The 13,183-nt window shown below is 34.6% G+C and overlaps 2 protein-coding genes, 2 non-coding genes and 1 pseudogene across 4 annotated transcripts; all 5 read right to left on the reverse strand.

The window, feature by feature from the left end:
- Positions 1-4,480: 4,480 nt before the first annotated feature.
- On the reverse strand, positions 4,481-4,785 carry LOC148201826 (signal recognition particle RNA). Its single transcript, XR_015785390.1, has one exon.
- A 1,186-nt stretch (positions 4,786-5,971) lies between these two features.
- Positions 5,972-7,146, reverse strand: LOC124831580 (uncharacterized). Its single transcript, XM_047305607.2, has one exon. The coding sequence runs from the start codon at positions 7,013-7,015 to the stop codon at positions 6,170-6,172; it is 846 nt and encodes a 281-aa protein (XP_047161563.1). The 5' UTR covers positions 7,016-7,146; the 3' UTR covers positions 5,972-6,169.
- A 1,198-nt stretch (positions 7,147-8,344) lies between these two features.
- On the reverse strand, positions 8,345-9,338 carry LOC124831582 (uncharacterized). Its single transcript, XM_047305608.2, has one exon. The coding sequence runs from the start codon at positions 9,296-9,298 to the stop codon at positions 8,399-8,401; it is 900 nt and encodes a 299-aa protein (XP_047161564.1). The 5' UTR covers positions 9,299-9,338; the 3' UTR covers positions 8,345-8,398.
- A 1,251-nt stretch (positions 9,339-10,589) lies between these two features.
- On the reverse strand, positions 10,590-12,773 carry LOC124831581 (uncharacterized; annotated as a pseudogene).
- LOC148201827 (signal recognition particle RNA) lies at positions 12,450-12,753 on the reverse strand. The gene has a single exon (XR_015785365.1).
- Positions 12,774-13,183: the final 410 nt, after the last annotated feature.

Genomic DNA, 13,183 nt, shown 5'->3' on the forward strand with positions numbered 1-13,183 from the left:
GTTGTAATTATTCATGAAATAACGTGTTTTCCTCGTTGAAAAGTTGTAATGGGAAGTAGGAAAGTTGTTTAGGCAATTGTACAAGAACTTATACATATGTGGAGTACTATCAGATGTTTCTCGCTAAGCCAGCCTTTAATAGCTCAACTAAAAAGATTATTATTCGCTCAACGTACCAAAATAATTCGTTGAGCGAATTATGAACAATTAAAGGATATGCAGTTGATTATTCGCTCAGCGCATGATAGCTGTGTGCTCAGCGGATTAATTAAATCATAATTGGCTTTTAAGGTCGAGACAGACCGAAAACATCTCAGGAACTTCAGAAGACTACTTCAAGGCATCAAGACACCATTTTTGCAAGGGATTGCTTCAAATGTGCACGTTCTAGATGACTAAGAGTAGTTAAATTTCTATTTCGTTGGAATTGGATGTAATGAACTCAATGTGATGTAATTTTCCTATTCAATATATCGTTGTTTGTTCATATGCTCTTTCTTGAATTTACTATCATTGAATGGAAATATAATGTTATTTGATTATCTCTGATCTCTTGAAAGTAATTTTGAACATAGACATAGATAGAGGACCTAAGTGATCTGGGCGTTAGGGATAGATTCAATAACTTGGTCATTCTTAGCATCATACTTAATGCAAATTGTATGTTAAATTGACTAAGGGATTAACAGTTTAATATGTTAATTTAGAATTAATTGCTAAGTGATTAGGACTAGTATGTCTTGATGTGAATGTTTGAATGAAATAATGAAATATTGAACAGAGTTTTATATTAATATGATTGATGAAATCTAATTCCTTGCACACGAGTCTCTTAAGAAAAGATATTTGATTTTACCATTTTATATTACTTGAATGATTTGGTATACTTGCCAATAAATTAATTGATGCTCATGTGCAGAATTTCGTGTGACTGTGAACATTAAATTGTAAGAATATTATCGACATTAATGTAGTCATTAACTACATGAAAAAAATTTAAAAAACTGAATATCATTCTATTTACAGGATTGGTAATTTATATTTTTTATGGATTCTTGAGGCAGCTTCAACAACAAATTATGGCAAGTGGTGGGTTAATTCGGACTAGGTGAATTTGTAGTGATGCTTGTGTTGTGATTCATATCTTTTTTTAAAAATTAAAATTGATGGAATATATATAAACTTTTAAATTAACTCATTATAATATAATACAAACAATTAAAATTTTAAAACTTTCAGTAACTGTTTCCAAAGATACAGTGAAAATACAAGAAAGATAATGTTAAGTTATTTAAGCAAATAAGATGATTAAGATGTAATTAACACGTGTAACAATAACTATGGTTGAAATCAAAAACACATTATTTAATTGAACACCAAAAAAATACTTCTTTTTATATTTTTAATCCAAAAAAATATGTAATATATTATGACATTTCACTTTTTGGCACTAAAAAATATATGATTTTGAAAATTTTACATGAATTTTGGAACAAACTCCTGTTAGATTTAAAAGAAGAATAGTGGGCAACAATGAAAATGCTCATAAAGAATAATTTGAAATTCAATCATCAAATCCAAATATATATAAAAGATTGTGATAGTAAATCAAATCTGAATTGAATTATTTATTTTTATTATATTTTATAATTTTCTTTTGGTGCTCTTATTTTAATTGTTTTTAAATACGAAAGTAGTATAATGTATAATTACTACAATAAAATATATATTATTAAAAATAAGATTAATATATAAATATATGATTACAAATAAAAACAATATTTTTCAAATCAACAAATACGACTAACTTTGTTTAATTTTTTTATAACAAATCAAAGATAAAATAGACTATTTCAAAAATATTAATATCAAATATGTATGTTAAACCGATTACTTGACCTAACTTGATTTATTACGGATTGACAACTTAACGAGTTAATCCAATCGAATTCATTTAAATTGAGTTTAGAAATAAAGAATGAATGATAAGATTCAAGATATGGAATAAGATTTGTTTCCTTCTTATTTTTCTACCATAATTTTTTCATATGATTTTTATTTTATAAATAAATAAATAAATAATATTGTGAGATAAGAAAAATATATTTGAGTTAGGAATAAGTCAAGTGTCTTTTTCCTTGGTTAACATTAGTGTCTTTTTTACATATATGCGAGAAACTATTTACTTAGTTAAAAATAAATTAACTTTACAATAAGAAAAGTAAAAGTAACAAAGTTAATACTAAGGAAGAGAATGCGGGAAAATACGAGAGAATAAAATATCGATTTCATTGGAAGTAAATTTGGAAGAGGGAATTCCCAAATTTTGAGTAGAATTTACCAATAACCTCAGATTTGTCGGTAAATTAAGTCATCAATATATTAGCAACTAATGTATTCGTTAATAAAAAAATAGTAAAATTTGTCAAATATTTTGACAAAAATTAATATTTATTGATGAATTTCAAACTGTCGATAATTATTTTGTCGGTAAAACGTGTTTTTATTGTAGTCTTTTGTTTTTTTCTTGAAACAAGTATTCTAATATGTATATTTAATGATTCAAACATGGAAAATGTGACTATTTCAACATCCTTTAACATGTTAGAAGAGAAGTTGTCCGAACAACCTTCAAATTCCCCATGGCTTTGAAGATGATCTCAAGAACGCAAGAACTTATTAACCTTCAGTTGTGATCCCCACCTCTCATGATTGATTGAAATTCATGCATGCACTCCTTTGTATGCTACATTAAATCTTTTGAAATAAGTTTATAAATTACAATATACCTAGATCAATATGATCATAACCCTTAAATAAACAATCTCTACAATTAGTATACTTAATATTCTAAGAGTTTAATTTTAATAATTAATTAATGTTAATTCATAAATTAATAATCTGTACATTTTTGGCGACTCTTGAATTCCAAAACCTCATGCAGAAGAGTATTGATGAACCAAATTTTCAACACATTCATGCAGATGTTGCAACTCTTGTAGTCTATTGATGGAACCTCTTAACTTGGCCAAGTGTTTATTGAGGGTAAAGAAGAGGCCTCCGTTTTTCTGCAAAGTAAGAGAACAAATTGATGTTGTGTGGGTTCAACTTCCATCCAGTGACATTTTAAAGTGTTGATGCCACTTTGATTAATACCCTCATCAGAAAAGATTCAATTTTCATTATATCTTTTAATGTACTTCTTTATTGATCTCCAATTCGGAACCACCGGACCCAAAGAATGGAAAATTGTTTGTGCACCTTCATCATTTCTTCTTACACCCCATAAGTGTGATAAAGTTTAAAAAACCTCTTATTAAAATATAAAAGTAAGCTAAATTTATCTATTGAAATGTACTATGGAAGATGAGGCCTTTCGGAACACCTCATGGATACGTTTGAAAATTAACTTTTTAAAAAATGTATTTCACTGTCAGCCCTCGTGTGCATGTGTACTTGTTCGATGGCTAAAGCACAGGCTTAGGTCACGCTGGCCATCGCTTGTGACTGACGAGAGACTGCAAGGCTGCATCCACCTTTTGAAATTCACTTGTGTTTGATTCTTGAGAGTCACAAACTTCTCTTTTAGGCTTCATCAACTTGGATATTGCTGACCATCTGCTGGGTTTTGAGTGTCCTTTTTGGCCAGAGATAAACATCAGCGTGATTGTTTCCGCTTCATCTGAGAAGCTAAGCATACTTGAAGTGTTGTTGTTTTGTGCTTCAAACTTTTCAGGGTCTTTTGAATTTGCTTCTTCATCTTCTTTCTCATAACCAAGTATGTCACACATTCAACTGCGAATCCATTTTCACTGCCTTTCTTCTGCGATGATGCAGAGAACTTTGTTTTCTTTTCAATAGCTACCATTTTGTCCTCTTGAGAAACAGATCCTTTAGAAAGTAATTTGCAGAGTTATTTGAAGCCCGATTTCTCGTGGTTGGGTTTTGCTTTATATATAGGAAGTGAAGTTACACATTATGGGAGACAAGGAATAATATTTTTTCCTCAAATGTCACCTAATGAGTATGCAATTCTATCATATTGATTTGGATATCAGCATCATCACTTGAAACGCTTTCCATGCATCCAACTCATCCCACAACTTTTTTATTCATAAGATAGGAATCACATGGCAGATTGCAAAATGGCACATCTTGAGAATATAATAGTTGACGGTGTGTGATGATGCATGCATTTGTAATGGGAGTTTTTGTGTGGAGCATGAGAGGAGTTATTTAGTAACATAATTGACTTTTGAGTCTTATGATTGTCTGCCTAGAACAGCTCAGATTAAGGACAGGAGGAATCTTCATCTTCTGATACTAAATAACATAATTGTATGCTGTTAGTTCCCTCTTGTGGGGTTGTGTTATAATACAAAGCAATGTTTTGGGTGAAGGTGTCAGCAAAACTTTAACTATCTTTTGGCGCTCAGATAGTATTTAGGTTTATGACGCTAGATAACCTAGTAAGAAAAAAAAAAATGATTGTTCAAGAACAAGGCTCACCAAGCTTATTTGGGGTCTGGAGGAGCAGCAGCCTGTTATCCCTCCACTGTCAAGAGGGAGAGGTTGTCGCTGCTCTGTTAAACCAGCCTCACGCAGTGCCCTTCTGTCTAGGAACCAGGAAACCGATGCCTTCGCAAAGATCCCATGGCTCAACTCCTAACTTGGAGTGGGCAGGCCAGCAAGTTGCAGCCTCCAGACTAGCTTAGCAAGCCATAGCCTTGTTCAATCACCTCAATGCCCCCACTCAGGTCACAGGCTGACGTTACCCAGCTCGGCGAACTGACATGTTTGTCAGAAGATTTATAAAGACTAGTTTGTCTAATATTTTTAACCACATGGGACTTCCAAATGGCAATATTAAGTTCGTAGAGTCTTGAGTTGGAAACTGAGGCTTGTTCCTCCCGTCTTTTTCCTCCATGGTATGATATGATACATCGTAATACGTTATAACCTTGTAACCCAAAAGGTTTCATTGAGTCGTTTTAAGGTGATGAGAAAAACATAAAAGTGGCATTTTAAAGTGTTCATTCCACTTTGATTAATACCCTCATCAGAAAAAGTTCAGTTTTGATTATATCTTTCAATGTAATTCTTTATGGAAGATGAGGCCTTTCGGAACACCTCATGGATAGGTTTTATTATTCTTGAACATTTATTGTGTAAGCAAAAGCCCTTCTGCCAAAATATAGATCTGAAAAACAAACACATAGAGACATTTTGGGAGTCATAAAGTAAATTTTAAGTGAGAAGAAAAAGTAGATTAATTTTTGTAGGGTGCAAAAGGAAAAGTCATGTAATCTTGTGTAAGCTGAGAGCTTGGCCCAATGATTTGCTACAGGAACCAGCGGCAATGATATGAAGCAGAATGAGAGTGCTTTCACTCAAATGTCACCAAATGAGTGTGCAGTTTATTATATATATAAGTTTCATTTGAATCACAGGGACAATTTTTTTGAAAAAAGAACATCTTTGCAGGTTTCTGATGCTGATATCTACAACTGAATGAGGGTATTGGGAACTCTGCAAATGATATATTATTTAATTATTTAAACTCATATCCTACCTGTCTATCTCAAAAATGATGGTTATGTTTTGCTGTGTCCCCAATTTCATATATACTAATTAATGAACATTGATATACATGCACGTTCTATTTGATGATAAAACTATATTGTTTTTCATTATCCTTAGAAAATAAAACATGAAAACATGTGCAGACATTAGGTTTTGATTTAAACATCAACCTGATGGCAGTTGTATGACCACCAGCTAATATATGCCTTCAGCACATGATTTGCATAAGTTTAAAATTGTTTATGCTGCTTCTCCAACTTTAGTTTTGGTTTTCCCAGAAAGAAGAAATAAAACTTGATTAACAAATGTGATTAGCTGCATGGCATCGGTATATGTAACATCTTTAGGTGGACTAAATAAAATGAAAAAAAGTATGTTAACTGTTTTATTGGTGAACATTTGAGGTGTGATGTTGAGGGTAAAAAAAGGAACTGAACAAAAGAAATAGATGCTGGAGTAACAATAGTTTGATCCTTAAATAATATGTATTCAGTAAAATTATAAACAGATTATATCACATTCATGTACAGTTTTGTGACGCTCATGGAGAAAAATTGAGTGCACAAAAATCATATAGATACTATGATTAGTGGTTGAAGATGTTGAGAAGGGAAACTCTGTTTCTAATTAATTTTCTTGAGAGATGATCAACTCCTATCTCCAGATCTTGGATGCACAGCTCCAAATTTTCCATATGACTTTGAAAATTCTCAATGGATGAAGGTTTGTGACTGATGAGGGACTGCAAAGTTGCATCCACCTTCTCAAATTCATTTATGGTTGATTCTTGAGAGTCACAAATAACTCTTTTAGGCCGCACCAACTTGGAGATTGCTGACCATCTGCTACGTTCTTTTGGGGCAGAGATAAAAAGTAACAAACTTTCTAATGTGCTTGTGGTGATTGCTTCTGCTTCATCTAAGAAGCTGAGCATAGGTGAAGTGTTGTTGTCCTTGTGCTTCAAATTTTGCAGGGCCTTTTGAATTTGCTTCTTGATCTTCTTCCTCACAGCTAAGTATTTTACACTTTCAACCGCAAATCCGGTTTCATTGCCTTTCTTTCTTCTCATGACTGACATTAAGTCACACATGCTTTGCTTTGATTGCTGAAGACAATCTTTAGCTGCAGCACAGATATCTAAGAGCCTAAGAGACCCTTCTAGTAGATCATCACCCCATTTTTCATTGCATTCCCGTGCTAAAACTTGCTGTTCAGTTGTCAATTGAAGCAACTTATCGGTGTAATCTTGCAAATCGAGCATCTCGTTAAGTTTGTGGCTCACCGAAGATGATGACAATGAAGAAGTGGCTTCAGAACCTCTCAATCTTCTCAAATGCTCCTCAAATTGTGATACAAAAGGGTGAGCTGCAGAGGGCAAGCTGTTGCTGCGAAGATGTAGAGAGTTTTGTGTTCTCTTTTCAATGACTGCCATTTTTTTTCTTCTTAGAAGGTAATGTGTAGAGTTTGCTTCAAAGCCTGACTTGTTGTGGTAGGCATTTGTATTATATATAGCAAATGAAGAAACAGAATAAGGGAGACAAGAGGATTCTTTTTTTCCTCCAATGTCACCTGATGAGTATGCAATTATATCATCATGATTTGGATCTCAGCATCTTAACCATTAAGCATCATGCTTCCAACTCATCCCTCGATTTTTTACTTGTAAGTTGGGAATCACATGGATTCTTGCAAAGTGGCATATCTTGACAATACACTAGTTCATTCTGTGTGATGCATGCATCGTAATGTGAGCTTCTGTCAGGAGGAAGAGAAGAGTTGTTTCCTAACATAATTGATTTTAAGTCTATGAAATTGTCTACCTACAACAGGACAGATTCACGACAAGAGAAAACTTCATCTTCTGATATAGTAATATGTTGGCTACTTCTTGGTGGCAATGTTTATTGTCCCCAGCTCAATACCAGTTAATTAATCTTCTTCTGCTTCCATTTTGTATTTTCTAAGTTACATGTTTAATTGACACGTGAACAACAATAAGTGGAGGTTAGTGGTAATTTCTTCTGCTCCAATACATTAATATTTGTTTGCAGAATATTCTTTTTTTTCCAAGTGGAAGTTATTAGTTATTTCTTAATGCATTTTCTTGTGATCTTGTGACCTGAAAATTAAATGCAAGGACAGCTCAGAAATCATGTACTCTCTTTGTTGTCATTTTTGCCGTTGGGTTTGTAATTGGAAAGCTCAAACCTTCTTCCTTAGGTTTGTGCCCTTACATAAAGGAGGCCTAATTGGATTACAGACTAAGTACTAATGTAAATTATCCTTTTTCAATCTAAAATTCTAGATATGAAGAGTGAATTATTGGAAACACATTCCTGCCGAAGCATGAAGATCTATATTTGGTGTAACAACATGGAGTATTTGGTTGTAGGGGAATGATTTTGTAAGGGCAAGGGAAACAGTGACTTCTTCTGGCACTCTGCGAAGAGAGCTTGATATCACAGTGCTTTGAGAAATTTTAACTGTTAGCACTTTGTTGAAGGGAATGTTATTATCAAAATCAATGATACAATGTCATTTAGCAATGTGACTCAGTAGAAAATGATGCAGGAAAAATTAAAAATACACTTGCTGATAACCATATACACTTCAGAGGCTAGATTTATAGCCATAACGAAAAAGCTTTCCAATTTGATAGGGAAAATGCATCAAATTGAAAAAACTATGCAGAAAGAGTTACTGAGGAAATAAACAGCATATGAAACAAAAAAAAAGGGTATAGAAAGATTATCATCTAAATTAGGAGCCAATTTCATTGACATAATCACAAAAACATTGGCACGGATTTGTACAGCTAGTGATTGAGGATGTTGAGAAGAGAAACTCTAATTTTGATACAACGTTTAAAAAGAGTTTCAAGTCCTTCCACGAAGTCTTGAATGACTGACTCTAAATCTTGTAAATGGTGCTGCAAATTATTGATACTGTCAGACTTTCTTGTCATGTGAAATACAAACGATTGCAATGCAGCATCCACGTTGGAGAATTCATTGTGCTCTGATTCTTGTGTAGAAGTGACCTTTTTGTTGTGCATGAGTTTGGAAACCAAAGACCATTTACTTGGTTTGGCTTGTGCTGATCCAGAGATGAAGTTCATCAGTGACTCCAATATGGAAAGAGTGATTACTTCTACATCTTTGAACAAGTTAGCCAAGGTTGCGGTTCGGTGATCCTTGTTGCTTGGAGAAAATTTTGCTTTCTTCACAGTTGCCTGCAAATTCTCCAATGCTTTGAGGATTGCCTTCTTTACTACCTTCCTAGAAGCCAAGAATTTTCTGACCTCAGCTGCCACCTCCATTTCACCTCCCCTTTTTCTTCTCATAATCGATTGAAGTTCTCGTGCACATTCTTTTGTGTGAAGCAAAGCATCCTTTGCAGCAGTACTTACATCTAGGAGCCTTAAAGATCCATCCAAAAGCTCTTCTACCCACTTCTCTTGACGCTCTTGGACTAGGACTTCCTGTGTATGAGGCAGAAGAACCAGCTTTTCAATACAATCATGCAAAGTCTGCAGACCGGTTAGTTTTTGTCTGAACAATGATGATGAAGGGGAAGTTGAATCTGAAGCCGAAGCCTCCAAACTTCCCAAGTGTTGATTGCATTGTAGAATAAGAGGGTGTGGTCTACAGGGCAAGCTCTTTGAACGAGATTGGTGATGAGAATGAGATTTTGGGCTAAAAGGGGTGGCTGCCATTTTCTCAGACAAGAGAAAGGCTTTGGATTGACCCTATACAATTGAGTCTTTGGATATACCTTCCTTCCACTGAGATTAGCTCAATATATATTGGGAGTTCAGGAGACAGAAGGAATCAAATATTAACAAAAATCCATAGGGGCTAACTGATTCAGATTCAGATTTATCGAAGATCTCAGTAATGTTAATGCAGTGTCTCTTGCATAGGAACAATACAACTCATGACTTGTTTTTTTTCACAGCACACGCTTGTAGTAATCCATATTGGTGTTATCAATGCATCAAACTCACGAGTGGCATTGTCTAATGGCTAGGCCTTTCTTCATTGCAAGAAATGCAGGTATAATATTATATTTTGCAAATAGAATAACCTTAATAGCAACTGAATAGCAACTGCTCGGAACACGGGAAACTGATAATAAGGAATCATAGTAATATAAGGAACTGACAAATGACAACTAATTGGCTTTTACCTCATTACAGGAAGACAAAAATCACGTTCTTCATTGAATTTCAGCACCTGAAAGAAAGAAACATGTGCAGACACTTAATTTTGACTATTGTTTACTCTTCAACCTATTTGTACTAGTGACCTTGACAGCGAACTATATATGGATTCAATTTCAAACTGGTTTTGAACCCCATGTGGGTTTAATAATTGATATGGAGGGGTTGCTGATTAATTATTATTATATTAGCTGCACTGCCTCATCTTTTCATCATTTTTCCATACATTTTTATTGCTTAGGTGAAGAATAAATCTTCATTTAGAGGTTGGAATGGAAACAAGGTGATTGATTGAACATCCACAAGTACTGGGTTTGAAATGGTTATGCAATTTATAATGGCATTAAAGAAACTATAGTCGTTCAACTTGTCATATCAGTCATTGGCTTGTTCAGGGATTACAACGAAAAAAAGGTTTATTTTTCCTTAATATATGCTAGGTTGAGTACTCGACAACTGAGGATAAGAACAATTTACAACCAATATAACTTAATACATTCTAGTACAATTAAATACGAAAAAGAAAATCAATTTCACTTTGAACCTTGATCTAAATTTCATTTTTCACTTTCTTCTGTGCATTCAATAGCAATTCAGACCTACGTAAGAATTTCCAAAGAAAGAAACTTCGAAGGGAACTGTGGCTGTCACTTTTTTCAATCCATTTAATCAAGCAAACAAAGTTCACACGTGGACAAAGAATTTGCGAAGAAAGAAAGAAAGAAAGCAAGAGAAGAAAGAAATTTCTCTACATATATACAAAGAAAGAAAGGATGTAGTTTGATCATTTGATTATTGTATTTAGTGAAAGGACAAGTTTTAATTACATCTGTGTACAGCAATAGGTCAAAAATGAATTTGGGTGTTCGCATACAACATTTAGATTGTTTTTCTCCAACTAGTGGCTGAAGACGTTGAGAAGGGATACTCTTGTTTTAACGAGTTTCCTTGAAAGGTGTTCAACACCTACTTCTAGATCCTCAATGCATGTCTCCAAATTTTCCATATGGCTGTGAAAATTCTCAACAGACAAAGGCTTGTTATTAAGGATTGATTGCAAAGTTGTGTCCATCTTTACAAATTCATTTGTGTCTTCTTGAGAGTCACATTTATTCTATCAGGCTGCACAGCTTAGATATTATAGACCATCTTTTCTGCTTTGATTGACGCTTAGAGTCAGAGACAAACAGCAACAAGGACTCTAAGGACCTCATGGTGACTGCTTCTGCTTCTTTTAAGATTCCAAGAATAGACAAAGTCTCATTAACCATTAACTCGCTGTTATTTCCTTTCAAATTTCCTAAGGCCTTTCGAATCACCTTCTTCATCTTCTCTTCCTAGATGCCAAGTATTTTCCACCCTCAACTGTGAATTCAGTGTCCGCACCCTTTCTTCGAATAACTGGATAAACCATGTCAATGCTTTCCTTTGATTGCAAGAGGCAATCATGTGCTGTACTACAGATATCAAGGAGTGTCAGTGACCCTTCTAACAGAACATCAACATACTTTTCACTGCATTCTCGTGCAAAGGCTTGTCTGATACTGGGTAACTGGAACAACTTATCGGCATAGTCATGCAAATCCTGCAAGCCATTTAGTTTTTGGCTTATTGAAGATGATGACAGACGAGTGCTGGTGGCTTCGGAGTCTTTCATTCTCTGCAAGTGATCCTGGAATTGTGATAAAAGTGGGTGAGGTGAAGAGGGCAAACTGTTGCACCGAATGTGCAGAGACTTCTTTGTGTTTGTTTCCATTTACTCTTGTTAGAGAAGATAATAGAGGGATACAGAAGAAGGAGATGATATGCACAACTTGTTCTGAAGTCTGAGTCTTGGTGTTTTCCATCAGCTCCATATATAACAAATGAATTGGGGGAGACAAGTAGAATATTTGTGTTCCTAGATGTCACCAAAGGAGCTAGCAATTATATCATCTTGGTTTGAATCTAAGATCTATGATTATATAGTTTACTCTTTGTTTTTCCCTACTCACTAGACTTCTCAACTCATTCCTGAATATTTTTACTTGAGCATCACATGGTTGTTTGAAAATGGTATCTTTTGCAGGTTGCTGATAAAAAATTCTAAAATTCCGCAGTATGCATTGTAATGGAAGCTTTTGTCAGGAAGTGGAGAAAATGGTTATATTCTTAGACAGCATCGAGGCAACAAACCTGTCTGTTGAACTAAAGACAACACGAATTTTCAACTTCGGTTAAGAAACAAGGACTAAAAAGGTGTAGGGCAAACTTACTACAGATGATTCAGGCACCATACAGTATCTGATAAAAAGGAACTTGCTTGGGTGAGAAATACACAAAGCAGGTAAGTGTGCAACATCAACATTAGACATTATTTTTGTTTTCTAGATGGAGGTGATAAATTATTGGTCAAGTCTCTTGCACTGTTGCAGATCAGAAAACATATGACATATTTTGTTGAGTTGCTTCCCTCAGATTTATGGATCAGTTGCTGACTTTCCTTTGCATTTACATGATTGCAGTTTGAAGACATTGGTGAACAAAGGAGACAATTAGTAACAAAAAAGAAGCATCCAGTAGTTGTAGGCTTGGAGCCTAGCTGCATATGGAATTCAAGTATAAAAAAGTAAAAACCAATCAGTGTAAGTTACAGAATAATAAAAAAAATGATTGTTCAAGAGCAAGGTTCACCAAGCTCGATTAGGGCTGGAAGTGCAGCAGCCTGTTATCCCTCCACTGTCAAGAGCCGAAGGTTATCGCTGCTCTGTGAAACCAGCCTCACGCTGTGCCCTCCTGTCTAGAAACCAGGAAACCCATGCCTTCGCAAAGGTCCCATGGCTCAACTCCTGACTTGGAGTGGGCAAGCCAGCAAGATGCAGCTTCCAGACCAGCTTAGCAAGCCATAGCCTTGTTCAATCACCTTAAAGCCCCCACTCAGGTCACAAGCTGACGTTACCCAGCTCGGCGAACTGACATGATTGTCAGAAGATTTATAAAGACTAATTTTTCTAATATTCTGAACAATGTGGGACTTCCAGATGGCAATATGAAGTGATAAGAGTCTTGAGTTGGAAACTGAGGCTTGTTCCTTTCCGTCTATTTTCTCCATGGTATGATATCATACATCGTAATACGTTATAACCTTGTAACCCAAAAGGTTTCATTGAGTCATTTTAAGTTGATGAGAAAAACATAAAAGTGGCATTTTGAAGTGTTGATTCCACTTTGATTAATACCCTCATCAGAAAAAGTTCAATTTTGATTATATCTTTTAATTTACTTCTTTATGGATCTCCAATTCGGAACCACCGGGTCCAAAGAATGGAAAATTGTTTGTGATAAAGTTTAAAAAGAAAAATGCCCTCTTATTAAAATAGAAAAGTAAGCTAAATTTCT

Source organism: Vigna umbellata, chromosome 3 (assembly GCF_029865625.1).
Source record: "Vigna umbellata cultivar VRB3 chromosome 3, Vumbellata_1.0, whole genome shotgun sequence".
Lineage (NCBI taxonomy): Eukaryota > Viridiplantae > Streptophyta > Magnoliopsida > Fabales > Fabaceae > Vigna > Vigna umbellata.